At 44.3% G+C, this 24,173-nt stretch overlaps 3 protein-coding genes across 4 annotated transcripts; 2 read left to right on the forward strand and 1 right to left on the reverse strand.

Moving 5' to 3' along the window:
* The first annotated feature begins 1,627 nt into the window (after positions 1–1,627).
* LOC117144527 (mucin-5AC) lies at positions 1,628–18,313 on the forward strand. 2 transcript variants are annotated; one of them, XM_033309749.1, is made up of 6 exons: positions 1,628–1,701; positions 2,156–2,483; positions 12,870–12,917; positions 14,394–14,440; positions 14,498–14,764; positions 14,826–18,313. In XM_033309749.1, the coding sequence occupies exons 2-6, from the start codon at positions 2,462–2,464 to the stop codon at positions 17,853–17,855; spliced, it is 3,414 nt and encodes a 1,137-aa protein (XP_033165640.1). In that variant the 5' UTR covers positions 1,628–1,701; positions 2,156–2,461; the 3' UTR covers positions 17,856–18,313. The 2 variants fall into 2 exon arrangements, with proteins under 2 accessions (XP_033165640.1, XP_033165641.1); XM_033309750.1 differs by having other exon boundaries at positions 1,660–1,721.
* Positions 18,314–18,984: 671 nt separating this feature from the next.
* LOC117144233 lies at positions 18,985–21,338 on the forward strand. Its single transcript, XM_033309301.1, has 3 exons — positions 18,985–19,068; positions 19,776–19,822; positions 19,874–21,338. The coding sequence occupies exons 1-3, from the start codon at positions 19,026–19,028 to the stop codon at positions 20,987–20,989; spliced, it is 1,206 nt and encodes a 401-aa protein (XP_033165192.1). The 5' UTR covers positions 18,985–19,025; the 3' UTR covers positions 20,990–21,338.
* Positions 21,329–24,124, reverse strand: LOC117144232 (nucleolar complex protein 3 homolog). Its single transcript, XM_033309300.1, has 4 exons — positions 24,016–24,124; positions 22,348–23,963; positions 21,666–22,289; positions 21,329–21,609 (listed from the first exon to the last, which is right to left on the reverse strand). The coding sequence occupies exons 1-4, from the start codon at positions 24,022–24,024 to the stop codon at positions 21,387–21,389; spliced, it is 2,472 nt and encodes an 823-aa protein (XP_033165191.1). The 5' UTR covers positions 24,025–24,124; the 3' UTR covers positions 21,329–21,386.
* Positions 24,125–24,173: the final 49 nt, after the last annotated feature.

The raw sequence follows: 24,173 nt of genomic DNA on the forward strand, positions 1-24,173 counted from the left end.
GTCACGTTAAGCAGCAGAAGCGCCACTGGATGGTGATTACGACCATCACTTCTGATTTTGAATAGAATCCAATGTTAATTTTACATGAACCGCCAGCAATTGGCGGTGATCCAATGGTGGATAGCTACTGCTGCCTGCGCGATGCCTCATGGCTGGAGATTCGTGGGAATATTTGCGGCTGCCATTATTTGAGCATTTTTTCTACACCGAATCCATAATCGCAGGCGCAATGAATCGGCATCTGCATCTGCCTTCGTGTGCAGAAGGAAGCAGCCGTCGCATCCGAGCCACCGAGACGCAGATAAATTCAGCGAAAATCAAACAACGATATTATGCAACTCCTGGCTGGGAGTTGGTAGTTGGAGGGCCCCAAAGACGCTGCCCCAAAATCATAATATAAACTGTCCACTGTCAACTCTTCAGCTGTCTCCCTTGTGCTCCATTGTCTGGCGGCTGGCCAGAAAATAGAAGCCGAGAAACAAGCCAAGAAACGCCTCAAGTCAAAAAGTCGTCACTGCGAACATTTCGAATCTTTAATTTGCGATTTTGTTTGTTATGCCTTCCACGAGCGATCGAGCCATCGACCAACTCTTCACCGACGATTCACCGGCCCATTCCCGATCCACTTCCCTGCTCCCAGTCCAAAAGCCCTACAAGTGCTTCCCCTTCCTTATTAAAGTCTAATGGATTTCCAAACTGTCATCTTGCTGATTGACGGAAATCGATTTGAATTGCTTGCGATTTATGGAATACAATTTAAAGGAGGCTAATCCTGTTAGCTGTCATATGAGTTGAGGGCTTGCGAATATTACGTATACGCAATGATGTATAAAGATGTACACCTACATATATATGAATAGAAGGATCAACTTGGAAAGAAAAATGTTGATAATACAATAATTAGTGTAAATTGTGTAATTACTAATTACTAATAATTTGTGTTCTGTAAAACTTTGCTTATGTAGCCGCAATTTTATGCATACAGCTTAAATCCGAAATGAACTTAACTCTTTTTAATACTTTTAACAAGATTTCTAATCATTTATTACTATTTTATACCAATAGTTATGCAAAACTGAAAAACTACAAATTATAGTATTTATTTCTATTTTTCCAGAATTAAAAACAGATACATGCCAAAAACAACCTTCTTTAATATTAAGCAGTCATAAGTTACGTTATAGACGTATTTCACACTCATGATGCGCTGATTAAATTCCAAAGATAGCTGCTATTAACATTTACATGGTCTTAACAGAAATGTTAAGCTTTTCTTCTGCCGATCTGTCACTGTTAAACTCATCGGCACCCGAAGATTTGTGCTCTTCTCTTCGGTCTTTGAACGCCCCTCTCGAGATCGCGGCGATCAGCTGATCGCTGGACCGGTCGCAAAGACGCCCTGCTTTTGTTTTACTTTGCGGCTGCTTTTGGATTGGGGCCACTCTTGGGGCTTCTTTGGGAATTGAGGAAGATGTGGCAGCGATCTTCGCGAAGCGGTAGGTTCGTCCGGTTCGGCGGCGACGAGTGGTTTTGCTTTTTCTGTCTTTGCGCTGCCTTTGCGAGCGTTTTCGCTAAACAGAGCTCGAGTCTGCGGGCCGCTCAGCTACTAAAGTTGGACGCCGCATTTGCCAATTGAAACATTCAAATGTGAATATCGTACGGGTGAAGACGTCTTCTGTTCGTCTGGCTCTGGCTCTTACTGTATTTTCAACCAATCTGATGTGATAAATTTAAGAAAAATAAAGTGCTTTTAGTGCGAAAACTTGAAACTCTTGAGATCTTAGATAACGTTTACGTAACTTTAAAGGAGCAAAACATTTTTAAAAAGGACGCTTGTGATTATTCAATATTATTTAACGAGGATCTATTGTGAAGTTTTCAAGAATCAAGGATTTAAGCCCACAACAAGGGAGCAAAATCACTTCGAGCTTGAGTCTGCAATTAAATATCGAACATCCAATTTGCTTTTTTATTAACATCCATATGAACTTGTCCCAAATCGGTTATCTTTTTCCTTTGAGATTACCAAACTGTAGTTTCGCCCTAATGACGTCTTCATAGTGCAGACATGAGCAGCTTGAAGTGATTTTGTGCTACTACCGAAAACATCAACTGAATCGTGATTTCTGTGCATTACCACCTGATCCCTCTCTAGCCCATAACAAATAATAAACCGAATAATCGAGCATAGTGAGACAACATAAATAACAATAACGAATAATATGCAACAATCTAAGTAATATTCACAAGAAACCCGAAACAACAAAACGCTACGAATAAAACCCAGTCGGAGAGCGGAAAACTTTGTCATAAATAAGTTTACGGCAAAACCTCCATATTACTTCAATCACGAAACTGAAAGCAAAAAAGGAAGCTGTTGAAGATTGAGTTGCTGCCACAGTTTCTAACCTGACTTACCTGAGTGTTTCTGCTCCACAAACTGACATTCAGAGCATTGCCAATGATGTTGATGCCGCTTAAAGGTGAGTGAGCCCAGAAGATCTGCGTCTGAGAATGCCTAGATGAGAATTTCGACAGCTTGGCAGATCGACAGCTGAATGGCTTTTAATAAAATGCCAAACGCATTTCGTACGCATGAATGGATTAAAAAAACGCATAAGTGTGCACCATCTGTTGCCTTTCACTAGGCATCATCTTACTTAGATTTATTGCATGCATTTTCCACGTAATTTTATTACCACTTTTGGTCGGTCAGCATGCCAAGATGCTGGTAAAGTTTCAATGTATTGACTGCATAATGATGAGGTCATTTTATGGAGGCTCTTGTAGGTTATGCAAATAACTAGCATTTTTACTACTTCAAAACAAATAATAATAAAAGAACACATTTAAATAATTGTCGAGGCCTAGAAGTAATTAATATATGTAAGTTCTTTACTAAGCTAAATGACTATTTTATTTGGTAGTATCAATTTTAAATTTTAAAACCTTACTTGGGTTTTTTTTTTGCTTTTGCTTGGATTTAAATAGGCGTTTTTATAAAATTCTTATTTTCAAATTTATTTCTTATTTCCTGTTATCTCTGTGATTTTTGTTTTGTATTAGCTGCCATCTGCAGCCGTTTATTAATCCATTAAAACCAATAACTTAATTAAGTTGGCTATTGAGAAGATTCAAAGTCACGACCATTAAGAGTTAGCAGTACCTTTGCTTCTTGTATTAATGCTGATCAATGTAAAAATAAATTGGTTCTTGCCAAATTAGACGATGAGCAATTTTAATAAATCTTCAATATGCCCAAAGCGACTTTTGGCTGATGATTAATTTGCAAATTGCTGGCTTGCTTAGATAAATAGATACGGCAATTAAAAGCCTCTGAACCGCTGGCATGCATTTAGTTTTTTGTTTTTTAGGTTTTCTAATTTTTACTGCATAAATTTAGTGTTGCAAAATTTGCAACCGCAATTGTTGCCTCGACTTGGCATTGTTATTAACGAATCTAAGATACTGCTGGCGGCTCTGAGCACACAGTTCAAGGATAAACGGCAGCGGTAGCTGCTCGGCTAAGAACAAACCCTTGGGAGGGGGCTGGGCCAAAAAAAAAAAGACAAATGAAAAACAACTATTCGCAGCTGCAACATTTTTGTGTTAGATAATTTCGATTGCTGCTCAGCCCGTGATTACTGGGTGAGCAACTCGGCCAGAGGGCCGCAGAAAGTAGTGCAGGAATTGGGAAATGCGCCTTAAATGTCAAGAGGTGCCACAGTTTCTTATTTTCTTCTACAGTGCAGCCTCGTGGCGCAAATGAACAAAGGAAAGGCTGGCGAAGAGAAAAGACAAATTTAGGCCAAATGTGTGACTTAACGTCTTTCACATCGCCACACACCCACACACTTAGAGGCGGCTGGAGAGAAGATGGGGGAGGTCTGCTTTTGTTTTATGTGGCAGGAGGTTAAAGTTGACTGGGGAGACGAGCCGAAGGCAGGCGAAAACAAAAATAAAGCGAGCCGGCTGCCTCAAATGTAGCAAAATGCTACAATATAATTTTGCCCGTTGTTGTCTGCAGATGGCCAGATAAAAGTTCAAAATGCGAGTACTGTTGTTAGGGTCTTAACCGGACTCTAGTCTGGTCTGGCCAAGTTGGTCTGCTCTGGACAACTCTGGTCTGGTCTGGCCTGACCCGGTCTGCTCATTAACGTTGCCAGCGAAAGAAATGGCAAATAAATTAAAAAGTCATTCAAGCAACAATACCCAAAAGGAGGATTCCCCTACAGCAACCGGGGCAGCGTTGTCTCTAATAGCTGTAGTCGTGTAGCCTGCATCCTATTCAAGTGTTGATGCGTTAACTGGCGCTGCGTGCGCATCGCTGAAAAGCCAATGAGCCGCATCTGAGAGATACGAGTAAAAGTATCTAGCGATTCCTTGTAGACAAAACAAACAACCTCACAATTGTTGCCGCTCTAAGATGCTATGCTGATGTTGTTTTTGCGGCCTGTCTGCAGTGATTAATGAAGTGTAAATAATGTTCATGTTTTGTATTTTTCTGTATTTTTTCTTTTACAAATTCAAGATTTCAGCGTATTCTATGCGGACTGACGTTTATATTACGATTCGTCATTTTCGTGTTAGTCTTTACTATGTCCATTTGAGGGGCTTATTTTGGCAGCTGCAAAAAATAAAAGACTTTGACAACGAACTTGCAACGAGAAAAAAAACCAACTAAAAAGGCCACTTTTTTGGACGTTATTGTCAGCTCGCAAAATGTCAGTTGAGTGCACTTGAGCCATAAAAAGCCCATTTGTCAATTTTTTTCGTGAACAAATAGAAAAGAAAAACCAACGAACTTGAACTTTTCAAAGGAATTGTGTGAATTTTGCAACGGTACTTTGCTGAATGTGCTGAATTGTTAAAATAAAATTATGTCTTTAACGCGCTTACACAGCTATAATTTATCAAATTCATGCTGCATCAAGCATTTCCCTAATAATAGTTATTTAGCGGAATGCGTAAAGTGTTCAATTACGTAAAGACTTTAAATATGATCATTATATTCCTTCGCCGGCTAAATGCCAGCAGTTCATCAAGACCACGTGCGTTGCGAATTGCGTAGCGATCGTCAGTCTTTAATGGACCCCATCCGCATCCACATCCACCCAGATATAGCCATAGCCGTTTCTAGCTAAAAATATATGGCCATTCCGGGGGGATGCTAAATGTCAGGCCAAGATGCTGACCTCCATGGCATGACATGCTACGTTTAGACCATTTTAGGGCTGCAAGCTGAATGGCATTTTGATCTGCATGGTCTAAGGTGAACTTCATGGAGAATATGCTTCCAAGTTGGACAGTAAGTTGCACATAAACATTTTATTATTTAGCATTGAGTACCTTTTGGAAGCTAAACAAATTAGTTCGCTTTGGTGCGAGCAGTCGAAGTTAAGTTTGGTTTTAATAGCTAATAATCCTAATTATCAACGTTCCCCCATTCATTTGGTCAGCAATAAAAAATGAGCAATGCTTTTTTTCAGTCATAAAGCCGCAGAACAAGTTTCGCAAAGCGCTTTCTTTCTACGCATATTGTATTTATCTAAGTTTTGATATCTGGCTAATTAATTCGAGGTTTTACAGTTGCTTGAGAACCTGATTCTAGAATCTTTGAGTCACTTCTGTGTTTGTTTACGTCTTTGGCAGGATCTAATTCGAGCGAGTGATATCATGTGGCTCCCGCTAAGGATGCCCATTCGGTTCTTCGCGATCATCATAAAAAAACTGGTTATTGGCTAGCTTTTGATTCATAAAACATGAAGACACTAATGGGATTTTTCAAGAGGTGTCGGACAAGGCTAAAATATAAAAGTTACGTTCTCACAAAGGTGTCGGGTAATACATTTATGGCCGAAAATAGTTCCCACTGGTATTTCGCCACTAAAAGTACTTCGGCAGTGCCTCTATTATTACCTAAAAATATAAACCGGAATACTGCGTCAATAATCATCATATAGACACTACTTAGGTAGGCAACACTCACAAATTGGTATCAATATCAAACACTGATTGAATTCCAACAGCTGACAGCCAATTAGAGACGCCTACCTTACATGTTTACCATTAAAAACCCATACAATAAATCAAATAAATCAAAACAGAAACCAATTTCGCATTTAATTCCTCAATATCGTTTGATATGTTCAAGCTCAATCGAGCGCGAGAAGGCAACCAAATGACAAGAGCTTTCAACAGTCATAATCATGTTTGCTGCCCCAAAACAACGCGGGAAAAACACTTTGATATTTTTAAAACTTGTCGCTTAAAGCCGCGCGCTTCGAAATGGCAATAAGAAGCAATAGCAACAAAAGCATTTTTTAGTCGTGCCAAAGTCAAGTTCGTTGCCTGAGTCTTTTGTTTGAAGTTCAAAGGGAAGCCTCTAGAATCGTGTTTTCAGCTATGAACTAATCCTAATGCGACTCGTATTACGTTTTCTGACTATAAGCAAACAAAAATGTAATTTTCCTGGTAATTTCCGCTTGAACTTTTTCATTTTCCGCCACTGACACGCTAAACGAACAACGAAATCATAACAAAATCCAAATCAAAAGTGACTTTCATTTACGCGGCATCAGGCAAACAAGAAACAATTACTCCGAACAATAAGCAACTAATTCGCATCTCGGTAGCTGTAGGCCAACAACACACATGTGCACGATGTGAGTGCATGAAGATGGGTGCAAGTTGAAGCAATCACAAAAAGGCCACCTCTACGAGGAAAAGCACGGCGAAGAGAAGCATCCAAGCCCCACTGACTCAGATAAAAGTGGCCATTGTTGCTGGCTGTAATTAAGTCGGGAGATGATTATTTAACCAGGTGACATAAATACATACATGGGTCTCTGATAACAAACGCTGACCCAAATATGCGTAATCTACAAATCGAGCCAAACAAAAGAACGAATTCGACGTGCAACAATTTCAGCTGTGGCAACTACCGACGACGTCAACAGCAATTACTTATTAATTGCCGCTCGACTTGGCTCGCTAGTTGTTGGTGTTTGGTGCTACTGGTTTTCTGCTGCAATTGTTGCCGGCGTGTCTGATGCCGCCCGGGCTGTCATAAATTGCGCTTTGCAGCTCGAGTCCCGTTGGTTGCCACATCGCAATTGGAACTGGCTGAGCGGCGTTTTCAATTGTTATCTTTTGATATTTTCGGCTATTAGTAAAAACTCGGCACATCCTACAGAAAGTTATATATCTTCTCGGTGACAACTCTATTGTTATGTGAGCACTGGCGGGGGATTAATTTCCGCATGTGTGCCTTCAATCGATGACACAGCGCGAATTGGCGGACTTGGAGGTGGCAATACAGGAATTGGGAGATTGGCAACATAGATGTAGCGAACCGGATTGGGCTCTGTTCATCTTCAGGCGAACATAATATATCGTATATTTTTGTAATACTTTCACAAAAACCAAATGGGATGCTATAATTGCAACCAGTTTTCTGTAAGTTTGGAGTATCAATTTAATTATATGGCAATCATGTTCCCAAATATTTTCAAGTTAATTTTCGTTTTGTTTGTTATCTGTTCTCTGAATTTCCGAACGACGAACAATATATTTTTTTGAAATACTTTCTCGAAGTAAAAAATAAATTGGGTTGATTTAAAACGTGTTTTCATCAAATTTTTGAGCTTAAATTTTAAGTACTGATGTTCATTTAACATTTATTTAACGGTTATCGGCATTGGGGGATGTTCTGTATATGAATCAGTCATGAATCTGTTTACTCAATTTGAAATCAAGTTTTTTGCTAAAGTCTTTTGTTTCAAAGAATGCAAAATTTGGTTGACATTTATTGAATATATTTTTTATGGCCCAGAATAGTCATTAAACTGATGACAATATAAAACAAGATTAAAGATTTTAATAGACCGTTATTGCTCCGTTTGTCCATTAAAGCTAGATTTAATTAGCTAGATGATATTTGATATGCATTAAAGACTCGAATTATAAATTCCGATTTAAATTCTAAGAGATCCGAATTCGCATTAAGTAGCTATAGTATAGCTTCCGGCAAAGGGCCCAACTCCTCGTCATGGCGTTGTAATCCGAAACTCTGCAATTACCTTGGCGGCTTTAATGGTATAATGCTAGTTAAGCATAGTGTTAGCGCTACTCTCGTTATTACAACAGCTTTTTATGATCTGGCATTCTTCTGCTGAGCAAACAACACAAATACTTTTAACCGATAATTAAGTAGGATCAAACACTGCCCACTTGAACATTTGGGGCTGCTTGAAAATGACTACGAAATGGGCCAGCAACTAGCATCGGCGGGATGCCGATGGCAGATCCCGTCCCGCGGCAGCTCTTGCATGAAAAATTGCTGGGGCGCAACGCAAATAGCCGAGCAGCACCGAAAAAAAATAAAAATCATCTACCAATTTGGCGCTAAATGTTTTGCGCTGCCTTACAAATCGCCAGCAATTTGCTGGGCCCAAACAAATTGAGTTCCCTTTAAGCCTAGGCACATGAATGCGCTCGAAGCTCCGACTCGCCCTCAATGGGCCAAGTGTGAAGCGGTTGACAGGCGGCTGCCACGAAGCGTCAAAGTGACTTCTGCTGTGCCGCCGACCGCCAGGGTATTTCGGTTCTTTTTTCGTCTCATTCTCGCCCCAAAGCCACAAAAATTGCAAATGAGTGGCCCACACAAAAACTCTGTACGGAAATGCACAAGAATTTTTGGGCAAAAAGCGGCCGAAAATTGTATCAAAGGCGGAAAAAGCAGCATACAGCAGCGCCAGCAGCCGAAATGATTGCATTTGACCTCAAAATCTATTAGCACGTCGAACTCTGGCGGCTATGAAATGCAACTGACGCAGAGCCCCTTCGGGCGAACTGGGGCCCAAAAACTGTGAGGTTGCCGCAAGAGTAACAACATCGGTGGAAATAATTGCTACCACACTAATGTCTGGGTGCATCAACGACACGTAGGTCAATGCATCTGCATCAGCATCGCGCCAGAAGCATCATCAGACGCAGCCGCAGTCTGGCTGGCTATCTTGAATCTCTGGGGCTACGACTTTTAAAAAATGCTTAACAAAAAGTCGGGTTGTTGCAAAATTTACATGTCTTGTCGACGCACATTCACACTTGGGTTTTTTTTAGCGATTGTTCCTTGTGCTCGGATGATTTGGGGATAACTAAATAGCTTGTGATTAATTGTTGGCCAAACAAAATGTCACCGGGTACATGTTGTGTCATAAATTCATCGTGCGATCTGTGAATGATGAATTGTTTACCCAAACAAATATATTTTAAACTCAAATCAAGTCATACATTTTTCACTTGAGCTGGCTGAAATCACTTTGATATATGTACGTTTAAACTGCTCAGGTCCCGACCCATTTTTCAAAGCACATCTGTCATTCAAAGCGGAGGTGCAGGTACCTGAACGAAGAGCAATAAATATTTATTCGGTAATCCAATTATGAGTGTTTGTACCATCCCGCAAATTTATGCAAATGTGAAAACGCACATCATTCAGATGATTTATGGGTCAGAAAAGCGCGAGAAAGAAGGGAAATAAGTCCCAAAATGCTCAGCACAATGGGGCTTTTTTGGGGCTATCCCGAAAAGTTATCTTCATCGCTCGGGTGTGCCAATATAAGATATGGTTTTAATTGCCCCCCTCGCAAGAGCTTTAGAAACAACAAAGAGACAAACAAATGATGCTTGCCAAATCTGTTGTTTAATAAATAAACAAAATGCTCAAAAGCACTTTCAAAACATTTGCCTGGGAACCACAGTCAGACCCAAGTGATTTGCTCGGCTAAGACTTTTATGCATTTATAATGACATTTTTCACACAGTTCATTTTAAAAAGGCCAGACCAAACAAACTATATCATACGTAGCCATTTGAAATGTTTAACATTTTAATTAGGGGTTGTTTTAATTCAGCTTCGGGTTTAGTTTAAATGGTATGACAGAATGTATGTATAGCAGCATGTAGGTAGCATTCCGGTGATTAATTGTTAGAAATTTGCATAGCATTTGCTGAACTCGGAGACGAACGCCGCAAAACAAATGACTTAGACAGGAAACTGGAATACGTGCTGTTGAAGCAAGTATACTTTATACTTTAAAAAATAAAATACGGGATTCCCAGAACGTTCAAGTTCCTCCTTAAGGTCTTCGTGACTCGCTAGCTTATTCCCGAGGATGCCAATGGCTTTTGGCGTCGGCAGACAATTTCTCTCCCACCATTAGCCAAATGACCAGCATATCCATCCACACCTGCATGGCACTCCCAATCGCGCTGAGCAAACAAAAAGTGGCAATCAAGTTTTAGATTTTCCTTAGTCTGCAGTATTAATCGTGGGGGCTTCGATTGAAGATGCGCTGGCTTTATGCAATTTTTCCCAACAGGAATGGCCGGCAAGGCGAGTCAGCCGTTTCATAATGAGTATCGGTAAAGGTGAAATTTTTCCTTAACTTCGCTTGCACACGAGCCTCAAATAATATAAAACAAATCCCATTTATTCATGATCGCTGAAGGAGAAGGCCACACAAGAGCCAGTGCAAGGCAGCCGGGCAGATAAGCCGCCGCAATCCAACAGCGCGAACAGCCAAAACAAATAAATCAAATCTTCAAATAACACGTATACGACATGTGGTCGACGGGGAAAAGGCAGCAGAAGCAGCAGCTTGCCGTTGCCTTAGTTTCTATGCTCTGTGTTTCAACACTTTGCCACAACACAATGCGGCAAAAAGCGCAAAAAACAACAACAACAAAAAGAGCTGCGGAAAAAACAAATGCTTCCTTCATGTCAGCTCAGCAACCGTAAAGGTTAAGCGGCAACTTGACAAAAAGGTTAAAACGATTTAACAGACATTTGGCTGCAATGCGAGGAGTGTGCCCCATCCCACTTGAGACTGCAAAAGCGACCCGGGCAATCGCTGGATGCATCGATCCTTGGCAGATCCATCTTAACACCCCTCGCCAGCTCTCCGGATTCCCGTCTCCCGACGACACGTACATGTGTTGAAGGCGGAACTAAATTTTGATTGCGGAGACCCTCGGCAAAGCGCGGAAAATGCAACCTCAGCCTTAAGTAGTTAACTGGCGCTAGCTTATTATTATTTTATTTTTGTCTCTCTATTATTTTGTGCTGCCACAACACCTGCTCTTACAATCGCGTTGACATTTTTTCTTGCCCCCATGATAATGATTTGGCGGCGAAACTTCCTTATTCGTCATTGTTGCCGTTGAACACTTTCCAGCCACACTTTTGCCACCTAGATGATTGAATTTCTTGCGTCGCTTTCTTATGATTTATTGTGCAAGCGACTTGATTAATCTCATCCAATGAATCCGACGAGAGGAAGTGGCGGCCAAGAAATATAATTTATTGACGCAGCTAATTCATTAAAAGGAATTTATAAATACGACCATTAGATGAATTCTCGGATGAACCAAACCAAATTCGACCTTCGCGAAACTAATCGCCACTTAAGGCAATTCAAATCGATTTGGCAAAGCCTTGACAATGACAAACTCTTGACTCGTGTAATTGCAAATCGAGAATCGTGAATTGAAATTAAAATTTGTGCAGACGGCTAGGGGCACTCTTGAACTTTAACAGATCGCTTGGCTAATCGACTTAATTTACAATTTTTATTAAATTTTAATGCCAAGCCTGTACATGCTATTGCTAAAGTGACTGCAGCAATTTAATTTTGTTTACCAACATTACGCTATTTTGACGAAATTAAATTTAGGTGTGAGAATATTTTGTGCAAACAGCCACTGGGAGCCGAGAACCCCGCCAAGGCAATCAACAAATTTAAATACAAAAAGCAATTTCGGCAATCAAAGAATCCAGCAGACAATGCATAAAAGCAGAATCTTCGCTGTCTTAAACAACTGCAGCTAATTTCAATTTAAATTTATGTTCGCATCGACTGAAATTTCGAGATTCTGTTCGATTTTGCATTGTTATTGAATATAGCCGCATTACGTAAAGAAAACAGATCTATTGTCTTGACGTTTGGGTAATTACCCGAACCATTGAAAATGATTTAATTGAAAGAGTGTCGCCGCGCAGGCCGGTTGGTGCTGATCTCTCTTGGCTCTGGCTGCTGGTGTCTCCCCCAGTTTTGATATTGTTTGCTGTTGTGCAAATTAAAACAATTATCTAAAATTATGCAAAGTACGCAGAAACTGCAAACACTACAGTAACTACGGGAACAGCAGCGACAACAGCTGCAAAATTGAGCTGACGGAAGCGAACGACTAACGTATACCCATAGCGAAGTGAATGTCTTGGGGAACTGACTGACTGTCTCACTGCCTCACTGACTGACTGACTGACTGGCTGAATGACTGACTGACTAACTGAATAACTCCTGGCCGGCGCCTGACATCTGTTCCTGGGCAGCCGCAAGCCCAATCGGATTTTGGCTGGGCCAGCCTAAAATGTAATAACTTATTGCGTTGCGAATCTGCATATCCAACTCTCTGCTCCTCTCAAAATATCCACGAGTATATATGGCGAACAGATATATCTAACGATATAAATCTAACGATTTCTGCATGCGTTTGAGGGCGTCTACCGATTATGCAATCGCTGAGAGCCTTCTGCGCTTTGTTTGTTTTCTTCGGCACATTGACAACTCTTCTCCGGCGATTTGTGCAAGCCCAGAGTACATTTATTATTATTTGTGCCGCTGTTTTCGTATAATTTCCATTACCCAATAAGGCGTCTTGTTGTGTGTACGTGTTTTCGACAATAATTATTTTTCCGTTTCTTTCTTCCCTATATATTTCGGCATCTCCCACGATCTTGTGCAATAAATATTCATAATTTTGTTAACTAGCTAAACATTTGTATCTCTGCTTCCCTCTTTCAGGCAATTCCAAATACAAAATGCGGTGTACGCAGCTCAACTTGTTGTGCGGTAAGTTGATAAGTTCAAGAGGTCACAACTGAAATATTACGTTTAATTAGAGATTTTAAAGTGTGCATCTCTTTATCCTCGCGACTTAGAAACATTTTAAAGTGTATCATTTATTATATATTTTTACATCAATATATTCGATTGCGCATTTAAATAATTCGGCATTCTATGAGTTGGCAACATCCTTGACCTTGTCAGCTCATAATTTTCCCATCATAGATCACCGACTGACTAACGGTTGATGGCTGTGCGTGTGCCGCAAAGCGTGGGCGGCAAAGCGGCCGAGATTGCGTTAATGCCCCTTTGTCTTGGCCAGGTTGCGTGAGCCATCTTCGTTTGCGTTATTAGGCTGACTTGGCGTGCGACAAAAAAAAAAGTTCCAACACACAGTTCAGATTCGGATTCAGATTAAATGTGACTTTGATTTGAATTAATGGATCGGCCAAGTCGGCAGAGGGCCTGGGAAATGCCTGGGAAACGGCTCATTAGGACGGGCGTGTTGGCCGAGACCCAGATGGCAAGTGGGCATAAGTGACAGCTCATCTCGCGGCCGAATAAAACCAACAATGGACGGCAATCTTCTTTGGACCTTTCGGTCTTTGAGTAATTACGCGCCCATCGACAGCACCTCTCAATTAAGTTGGCAGACCATCCCGCTGCGAGGGGCACGAACCCAATCGAAATGATCGGACAGATCCGAAATTGATGCGCGTACAACGTGGCGTATGGTTGATGAGGCGGCCGTTCGAATTTGAGCCCGCTTGCCAATCAGCGGGCACAAATTATGGGCAATTGTTTAATTTGAATAAGGCAGCAATAGCTATAGCAATAGCAATAGCAATAGCAACACCGACACCCGCGACCAAATTTTCAGCGGGTCTTCTCCGATGATTCACTTAATCGCTGTGATTATGCAGCAAGTGGGCCTTGAATCTTGTGGCTATTTTGGTTATTCAATAACCCTCTGCGGCTGACATCTTCCTCTGCCGACCGCCACTTAAGACGCAGTTCATCATGACTTTTTTATTTCTGTGTCTTTCTTTAATTGTTTTTATGCTTTAAAATTTAATTATTGCATTTCGAGGGGGCCTGAGGTCAGTCACTTCCAGCCAGTCCCAGTCCCAGTAGCCAACTCTTGCATAATTTGGCAATGTCTGCCATCCAAGTTAAGTGGAAAAGTCAAGGTCCGTGGACTCGCCAGCAAGAAGACATTCTAATTGCACAGGAGAATCGAAACCTGAAGAGTGGTTTGGCCAAACACGGTTAGAGAATTCACGGAAAAATGGCCAAACGAATGTATTCATAAAGAAAATAATTGCTGTCCAGCACGAAAAGCTTCATTAAAAGAATTCCTTTTTGTTAAAAGGTCGTGCGTTCCAGCTTTAAGATGAGCATAGTATCATTGTATTTTATATAAAAACCATTAAAGTAAACAACATTGTTTTAATAAGACAACTATTTAAAAAATCATTCCAGCTTTAATTGTACTGGTAATTCTTGGCTACACAAGCGCAGAATCAAAGGTATGTTGAATTTAACTTCCAGTTGGGCATAAATATAACATCACTTTTGCTTGATAGTATCGAACTCCAGCCCGGATTTTAGCCAAGCAAACGGGAGCTACTCAATTCGAGGAGGAACGCTATGAGGCCCATACGAACTGCAACGAACACAAGCACCACTTGAAGAAGCGTGCTTCTGATGAGGATGTTGATTACGAGGTGTACCAAGGAGTTGTTGGCCGACCGGGCATCGACTTTCCCATCTACCCACGAATTCCCAAGACCTCGTTCAGCTGCCGTTCATATGGCAACGGCTACTTTGCCGACATGGAAACCGATTGTCAGGTAAAATAATAAGTATGTTAAAATAATATCCAAACTTAACTAGCTCTTCATGTCTCCTTAGGTCTTTCATATCTGTGAGGAGGGACGTAAGATCTCGTTCCTCTGCCCTAATGGCACGATCTTTCAGCAGAGCGAGCTCACCTGCGACTGGTGGTTCAAGGTTAACTGCCTGGGATCCTCGGGCTATTACGCAGAGAGTGCAGAGATCCTCAACAAGCAGCGAGTGCATCGCGTGCGTCCTTCTGTTCCCGTGCAGGGATTTAATATCGTGGGCGGAGGGCTAAACATTAAGCCCAAAGTCACCCCAGTTGCTGGACAGGGAAGGTCTGCTGGACCGCGAGCCAATCCCGACAGACGTATCGATTCCACGGAAGATGTGCCCGCCTCAGTGGAGAGTGTGGACTTTGATGATGTGTCTGGCGAGAAGCAGCGCAAGGTTCTACCCAGCATCGATAACAATAGTAACGATCAAGAGAGTCAGATTACTGCGGAGAGCTTCTCATTTGTAAGCGGTTCCGGCAAGCGGAGAACCAATAAGGAGAGCAACCCGAATCGTAACGATGACATCACGGTCCTAAAACCTGCACGTCTCAGGACACCAGTTGCCACCCAGGAAAGGGGAGTCTCCACTGAAAGAGCACGAAATGGACAGCGGGGACAGCATCGTTACAGTGGAAGTGAGGAACACAGCAAAGAGAGGGAGAAGCCCACCCCCGGCCAATCCAAGGAGAAGCCCGAGTTCTTTGAAGCTCATTCCACCCGATCAGTGCCACAAACCACAGCTCACTATTCCACCGGAAGCCATTCCACCGTACGTCGTCTCGAGCCCAGCAAATCGACGCCATTCTACACTCCCACTGTGCCCAGTTTGGTTAAGTCGAAGAGCACCGAGGGCAAATTAAACTACATCAAGGGTGGTCATGTGGCCACAACACCCAATCCTCACAGATTCGGAAGTGCCAGCTCAGGTATTTTTATTGAATCCTCTGTGGCTCCAAAGGTCAAGCCCACCGCTAGTGCCAGCATGGAACTAGACAGCACGTACAAGCCGGTCATCATTGGCATGCGCCATCACTATGATGTGGCTAGTTCCGGCGAGTTCCGTCCCCCATCGAAGTCCACCGAGAGTCGGGATTATCTGCCAACTACACCTTCACCATCGGCCGCCAGTAGCGGTCCAACTTATCTGCCCAAGAGTGGAAAGTCGCCAAGAGTAAACACCGGCGGTGCAGCTGGAGAGGATGTCTTGTTGTTCGCCCCCAATCCTGTGAAGGAAGAGTCTGTCTTCCGCAATGTGCAGGATATGCTGAAAACAATGAATCTCTTGAAGGATCAGTTCGAGGACGTGGAGCTAAATGCTGCGGCGGCAGCTCCCGCTAGAGTTGGCCTAGAGATTCCACCTTCCTCCGGTCCAGATGCCCTCGTTTCATTTGCCAAATACTTTGCACAAGAGCACAATGAAACTATTAATTCCCTGGGTAAGAAGGATAAGTCGGAGAAGGTAGACAAAACTGGTGTTCAAACCAAGATAGCCGTGAAGCCCCCGCTTCCAACTATCAAGCCATCGGACACCACTGCTCTGTTGACCACCTCGGAGAATCCTCCGGCCATTAGTGACAATGCGGACGACATCAAGAAGAGTCTTCTGAGTGATACCACCGTGAAGAAGTACAGCAATCTGTTTGGTCTGAAGTCGGCCCAAGGTCGTGGTGCTGGCGAGTCGGATATTAGTTCCGGCTTACTCTCTAATCAGACCAACGGAACCCAATCCGAAGCGGGATCAAAGTACCAGCAGTTCCCGCAGATAGGCAGCACAGGATCCACCATTGGCGCTCTGGCGGAGAAACCCGAGACACGAAAGATCGCCCAAATCTTCTCTAACGCTCTGTCCAGCTATCTTGATAACCCAGCCACTTTCCGTGCGGAACTGGCTGCCCGAGCTCGCCCTACGGAGCCACCAAGTACTCCCAACTTTAAGCCCGTCACCACAACGGATCCGTCGCTCTTCAGCGATGGAACTGCTAAGTATTATCTGCCCACCAAGGGATTGCCGGAAGCGACCACCCCCACACCGAACAGCATTGCAGCGGAAATAAACCACAAATTCGATTCTACTCTGGCTCCAGATTTCTCCACTACCACTGAGCTTTACGAAGGTAGCACGAATCGCGTCCTGGAATTCTCTGGGGAGCTTTCGCCGCCAAGTCAGGATTCCGGCGAGGAGTTCCTGCAGCAACAGCAAACGCAATCGTTTGTAAAGTCTCGCAACGATCTGCTCAAGGATGCTAGACCTCAAAAGCTAGTTACGACCCACAAACCCACTGAGCATCCGTGGGCACTCAAGTCGCAAACGGACTTCCTCGATCCCCTAACCATCAACGATGGTCTGATGAAGGAGCAAAGAACTTCCACTAGCAGTACCACAACCTCCACCTCTACAACAGCATCACCATTTGCCTACAGGGTGACCACACCCACGCCATCTCGTTACGAGTGGGAGGACATCTTCCGCAGCTACGACATTCCCAGGGACGCACTGCCTTCCAGTAGCGGGCTGCAGAGGATTGCCAATAAGTTGTTCGGTGGCCTTAACGAACAGGAGGCACTGCACCTGCGCAACGTCATGGCAAAAGCGGAGCACGATCGCCAGGTGCTAAGCCTGCTGCTGCTGCTCATCCAGACCTGCGATGACCACAATGGCAAGGCGCTGGAGAGGAGCCGTAAGCACCTGCTCAACGCACTAATCGATATTGACAGCAAGACACATGCTGGAGGCAAGACCTCCAGGCAGAGATTGACCACCACCACCAACCGCATCCCAGTGACCACATTCCGACGTGGTGGTGCCGCCGCAGCCGAATACTTCACCAGTACCACGCCTGGCTATACGACAACCACGGATCTGCCCACCACGACAGGGTTGGGGGCGGGCAGCTACGAGGAGACCACCAAGTTCGAGATACGCGTCGAGGATCTGGAGGAGACCACGACGACGACGGTCCCTCTGCTGGAGGTCAACTCGGACCGCAGGGCCCTGGAGCTGCTCAAGTCATTATATTCGCTGGCGTCCAAGTTCAGCAGCAGGCGATAGAGCGGGGCGGTGGCGGTTCCTAGACCTTGCGAGTTAATGCCTAACTTTAGTCAACTCCACTTCCCCCCTTCAATTCAGTTTGAATTTCTTTAATTTAAAACATCCTATGACTATTTGGATTCTGAACCAGTTACTTGTTAATCGACTTCGTTTAGCCAATGCAATTGCGCAATTAGTTTGTAAATATGTAATCGAAATACTCGACGATGAGAGCCCTAAAATACTCCCACGCCCAAAACAGGCATAGACTTGGTTGTTCCTGATGCCCAGCCAAGCAGTTTCCGTTTAAGTTTAATCGAGAGTTGTATTAAATTAGTTTCTTACTGCTTAGTCTTAACGAACGAGAACACTTTCCATCCAGAGTATCCAGTAGGAGCGATCTATTTGAACCATCTGTACGTCTTGCTGTCTGTTTGTAAATATTTATTTAAACTTAATAAAGTACATATAAAAACAAATGAAAAGATAAGCGTAATACTTTGGAGACGGGTGATAAATGGTTATTGGCCAGCTAACTGATTAAACCATTACTACTGCCACTAGCTGGCCTCTCAATAAGTCTGCTTGGGTAATCCCAAGAGCCCAACAGAGGCTCCGCGATCGCCTTGACATAAATCCATTGGCTTTTGCGTTTTCCAGCTCTAATATAAATCTTTAGTAAGGTCAGGCCGATCATGTAATCAGTCGAAATTTAAATATTTTGACCATTGCTGTTGAATGCATTTGCAAGAAAATCGAATTTCCCACTCGCAAGGACAAGTAGAATCAGATTGCAATTACATTGCACTTGAAATGGCTATAATATTGAATTGATCAACGTATACGTAACTTATATTACGTATACGTCATGTAGGGTCTCGCTGATATATGAATTCTGATAACTGGCCGCAGTCCCCGAACAATGGATAATCCAGCGTCGTAAATCTGCTAAAGCGCAAGCAGCACACACTAACTGACGAACTGTCGCTGGTCTTTGGGGCAGCTGCCACATAAATATGGTAAAGATGCCGCATCCAAGTCGCGCTTTCAAATTCGTATATATTTCTAAGATCGTTCTGAGCTTGCCCGCAGTAGCTTCCCAGGTTTTGGACAGTTCACAGGTCGCCGGTCGAAAAGGATAAGCCGAATATTGGACTCGGATAAGCTCGTAAGCTCAGAATCTTCTGCGGCATGATGCAAGTGCCCCTGCAACGCTGTTCGTGCGTCTTGGCAGGTGAGTTGGCCAACCAGTCGGCGCTGACCCAGACCCAACCCACTGCGGCGCGTAACTCAACAGTGACGAGCGATCGGCTGTCCGGCCCATCATTCCGATCACCATTAGCACTTCCTTTGTAGGGGCGTCTGTCTGTCTAAGTTTTTGCTGCCTTGCATATTTACGAGGCATGCGTCTTGCCTTTGGCCCACCGGCTGCCGCAATTCTTGCCAGCCAATTGATGTTGCAGTGCGTTATTTCACCAATTGGCACAGTGTATGCAACTCAGTTTACAAAGAAGAGATTAACCAAAATGTAAAATTAAGAAACAAGCAACAGCATTAACAATTGTGCACTATAAACTTTAGTTTCTAGTTTTAATTCTTAAAGTATAGTAAATTGGATATGTAAATGAAAAAGCATTTGCTTCCTTCAATTTGAGTTAAAAAAGCGATGCTTTTGACCACTGTGCCCCCGACGTAGGAGTAGGAAGCTGATAAATAAAGATCGCGGTGCAGAACCGTCTAAGCCGCGCTATCAGCGCCCAGAATCGCAACGTACTTGGCCTTAATATGGGCTGCGAAACTCTTCGCTGCCATCGCCATCGATGGCTGCCAGGGCGTTCATTTCCATTTGGTGCGTCGCCAGTTCCACAGCTCGGAGCAGATCTTCGCCAGATTCCACGGACGGTTAGAAAGCGTTAATGTTGGCCCGTCTCTTTATTCCAGTTTTGGTGTTGCTCTGGAGTGGCGGCTTAGCACAGTTGCAAGTCCAGGTAAGCTATAAGGATATGCTCTTTTCTTAACTTTAATCCGCGCTTTTATAGGCTCAAAGTGGGTACAACTATGGGCGACCCGAGGTAGCCAATGTAGGAGGAGCCACAGCTGGAGGTCGTTTGACACCTGCACCATATCCCACAGCACCAGCCCTGCCACTAACTCCCGCTCCGGCTCCCACTGCATATGGAGCGGGCTTGTTTCCCTCACCCGCTGTTGGATTTACGCCAAGTGGACAGGCTACCACCGCTTTTGGAGCACCCGCCATTGTAGGAGCCACAAACTCCGTTAACCCACCGAGAAGAACTTCATCTGGCGGATTATCTACCCCATCATCTCGTAGTGGACCATATGGACCGCAGGCTTCACAGTATGGAGGTACTCCCGGTGGGTCTCCAATCCGAGTTGCTAGTGGAACGGGAGACAGCGGGGACTACAACGATTCCGATGGTGACTACTCGGCCATTCCGGGTGTTCCTGGAGTGGATTATCCCATTTATGCCCAGGTGCCGCGCACCAACTTTGACTGCGCGCAACAGCCCCTACCCGGCTATTATGCGGACATAGAGGCCCAGTGCCAGGTGTTCCATATATGTGCCCTCAACCGGACCTACTCCTTCCTGTGTCCCAATGGCACAGTCTTCAGTCAGGAGACATTAGTCTGTGTGTGGTGGAATCAGTACGACTGCGTTTCTGCGCCCAGCTTATATGCGAATAATGCCTATATCTATGATTACTCTGAGAGAAGTGGCTCCAATCTGGGAACATCGAATGCCAACAACGCCTACCGTCCGGCTGCTTCTTCCTCGACTGCCTTCGGGGCACCTCTGGCCACGGCTGGAACACTTCGAGCTACCGGAGTGCCTCAGGTTGCTGGATATAACTCCGGCCGGGGGTCCTACCCTTCAGCCACGCCCGCCCCAACCGCCCAGTCCCAAAGCCCGTATGGCGCTGGGGCCGTCCTTCGTCCCGCCATTGTCCCGAGCACTGCATCCAATCGATTACCGCCATCGGGAGCTGCTGTCGGCCTTCTGGCCACTGCCGCCGGAGCTCTTCCCGAGAGTTCAGTGGCTGGATTCGGGCAACAGCAGTCCGGCGGGAATAGGGAGTACCTGCCACCAGCTAGCGTTGGACAACAGCGACAACGAGGAGGCACCAATGCATAGATAGCGAATGAAAAATTCTGGCGAACCCCTGGCACTTGTACCCGGTTATATGACACTAATCTTAGTGACTCTAGATTTAGCCTCTATATAGAATGTTAGGAGCTCCAAACATAGTAACTTGTGAAATCCCATTAATTAAAGTACATTACAGAGAAGTTCAAAGCAATTGAATGGTTTCATACCTTAAAACTAACACGCAACTTTCTGAATTAACAAAAAATTCGTTCGATTATTATCTGGCTAAAGAAATCCTGGTATCAAACTACCTTCTAGTTGCTATTCACTTGCTTTAACTGAGAACATATATGAAAGAATGTTTTGTTTTGTTAAAAAATTGCATTTCTTGCCAAAATATTCAGCAGTCATTATAACTCTACTCCAATCTCCAACCTTTTCTTTATTGAAGTGCACTGAAAAAATCAATTTGTACAGTTTCTTTATCCTTCGTCTGTGAAACTTTTCCTTGCTGCAGCAGTTTTCCGTACTCCTGTTTGAAGTCCGAGCGGATATACAAGTGTTTGCCCCTTTTCAGTTTTGGTTGACCCGCTTTTGGTAGCGGTATTGTCGGATTGAAAGCCATCTGAGTGCTGTCGAATTGCGTAAACAGCTCATGGGAGGTACTAAGGAAAGTAATAATTGTTAGAATCAACTATTTAGTCGGCGTCTTATTACATACAGTTTGCCAATTTCCGTGGGCAAAGCTCCCTCGCCCGATGCTGGCACTCCATGAGCAATGTGAACGGCCATCCGTCGCACCGTGGGATGATAGTGGCGTGCCAGAAGGGCAAGCTCATACAGCGCTGTACTTGCTGCGTTACAGTACTCAGGATCGTCCAGTTCGGGATCGTAACGACCAGAGCCTATCGTAGTGTCTGTATCCAATAGGTTGTCGAGCACAGAAGTGAGCTGGAAGGTTTGTTTTATTGTGCCAAGCGTGGCCAGGGTGCCATTATGGAGCAGATGCAGACTTCCAGTAAGCAAGCGTTTCATGAAGGCCATTAGACGCTGCTGGCTCATATTGCGCCGACGCTTTACGAGCACCTCATCCAAAGTTCGCAAAATAATGGCGAAGTCATCGTGATTCTTGCCCGCCTGCACCGCCAGCATATTTCGGTAAAAGTGCTGGTAGAATCGGATGGGGTCGATGTTTAGCACCTCGCCCTGGCCGGAAAGAATAACGAATATGGTCTGAACACAGTGCAATCGCTCCCGGTAGCCCAGCTCGTCTTGGTCCTCTAGAATGCGGTTGAGCACATCGATTAGATCGGAGAAGAAGTCCAAATTAATGACGTGCGCAAATCTAAAAATCATACTCTATATTAAAAATTCCATGAAAGAGATTTACAATAACCACTCACTCTGCCAATCCTTCTAGAATAGCGCTCAGCACGCGGGAAGTGGGATCGTTCTTAAGAACGCGGAAATATATGGTAAACACCATTTTTATGATCTCGGTGAGCTTCTGATGCTTTGCTTGCTTGTTTTCCTCGGCACGGGTTTCCTCCAGTTCTCTGTTAACCTCGGTGAGCTTCTTACGTCTTTTCCGCTCCTTCTTGGACAAACTTAGTAGGCGTTGACGATGCGACTCAAGCTTCTTTTGCTTTAGCTCGTTCTCCTTCTCGGCATCTAGGTTTACGTTCTTGATTTTAAGACCCATCAGGCAGGTGATGCACTCCACATGAACATTGTTCTGCTTCGTTTTGATCAAGTGATTGATGCGTCGCACTATAAAAAGAGTCATTTCCAACCGCTTGTCGTTGGAAAAGACTGTGCGGAAGCACTGATTGACCGCCGCTCGCATCTCCGCATAATTGCAGTTCAGCATATACACCAGAAGCTGGGCAATGTTTTGTACGTAGTTAAAGTAGGGATGCGCCACAAGCAAGTCGCACATGCACTGCACTGCCACGGTGGCCAATTTGACAGTCTGAGGCGTCCTTAGACCACCTCTCCTGTTAACTTGCGCTGTGATCTGTTCCAGTTTCTGCAGGAACTTTTTAAACTGTTGAAGCAAGGCGTTTTCAAAGGTTACACGATCCAGAGTAGCCTTGCGAAGCGTCTGCATCTTGGTGTCCACCTGACCCACTCGATACTCGGGCAAGATGTCTTTGAATATCTCGGTGACTGAGATTATGGCCAGCTTTCTGACGGACATCAGGTTGGCCTGTCGACTGGCTGGGTTGATTTCGTCCATGAGTTCGTACAGAGCATGAAAGTTGCGCATCTTGTCCTCTGGCTTTTCGAGCAGCCCGGAACAAATGATTCCAATGCGATACTTCTGGCGCTCGATCTCCTGCTGCCGGGCAATAAGTAGATCCGTGGTCGAGATAAGTTTTTGGACGGGAGCGGCGGAGGCGGCCTCGACATCATTGACCACATCGTCATCGCTGTCCTCATACTCCGTATCACCATCTTCCTCGGAATCATCCTCCTCTTCTTCTTCCTCATTCTTCTTTTTCTGCTTGGGCTTAGGTATGTAATCCACCTCTGTCGTACGGGTTATAATCTGACCATCCCTGGACTTGATTGGCAGCAAATCCAGCTTTATCTTTTGCGCATCCTGCTCTTTTTTCGTGTCAGAGGCATAGGCCCTTTCCAAGCCGATGGATTGCCCTTGGTCAGGATCCTCCTCGCCGGTCGCCTTGGCCTTTCGCTTGCGTTTATTAGCCTGCAGTAGGGCAAGATCATCGCCATCCAGCATGTCCGCAACGTTATCAAGCAACTCATCGTCGCCATCCTCGTTGTCTTCCTCGAGCGGATCCAAGCCCAGGGAGGCCAATTTGTTGTGCTTCTTACGCTGTGCTAAGTTGTCCCGCTTTCTCGCCTTTTGGGAAAATATATTCTGGCCCTGTTCGCGCTTCGATTTCAGTTGATCGCGCTTTTGCTTTTGTTTTTGTTGCTGCTGCTTAGACAGCGGTGTTTTTTTCGACTTCAGGTGAGCGGCCCGCTTGACCGAGCTGATTTTGACCTTTTTCTGCAATGACTTGGCTTAGAATGTGCATTAATTAATTGATCTTTCTACTTACAGCTCCCATTGCACTTGCTTTAGTCAACTATTAGTTAATTTTCACAAATATTGCCTTCTGAATGGGACGAGCACATGGAACGCCAACGGAACTGTCCACTCGTCAGCGGAGCGCAACAGCTGCTCAAAAGCGGATAGTATTTTTTTTAGTATTTTACG

The sequence above is a fragment of the Drosophila mauritiana genome, chromosome 3R (assembly GCF_004382145.1).
Source record: "Drosophila mauritiana strain mau12 chromosome 3R, ASM438214v1, whole genome shotgun sequence".
NCBI lineage: Eukaryota > Metazoa > Arthropoda > Insecta > Diptera > Drosophilidae > Drosophila > Drosophila mauritiana.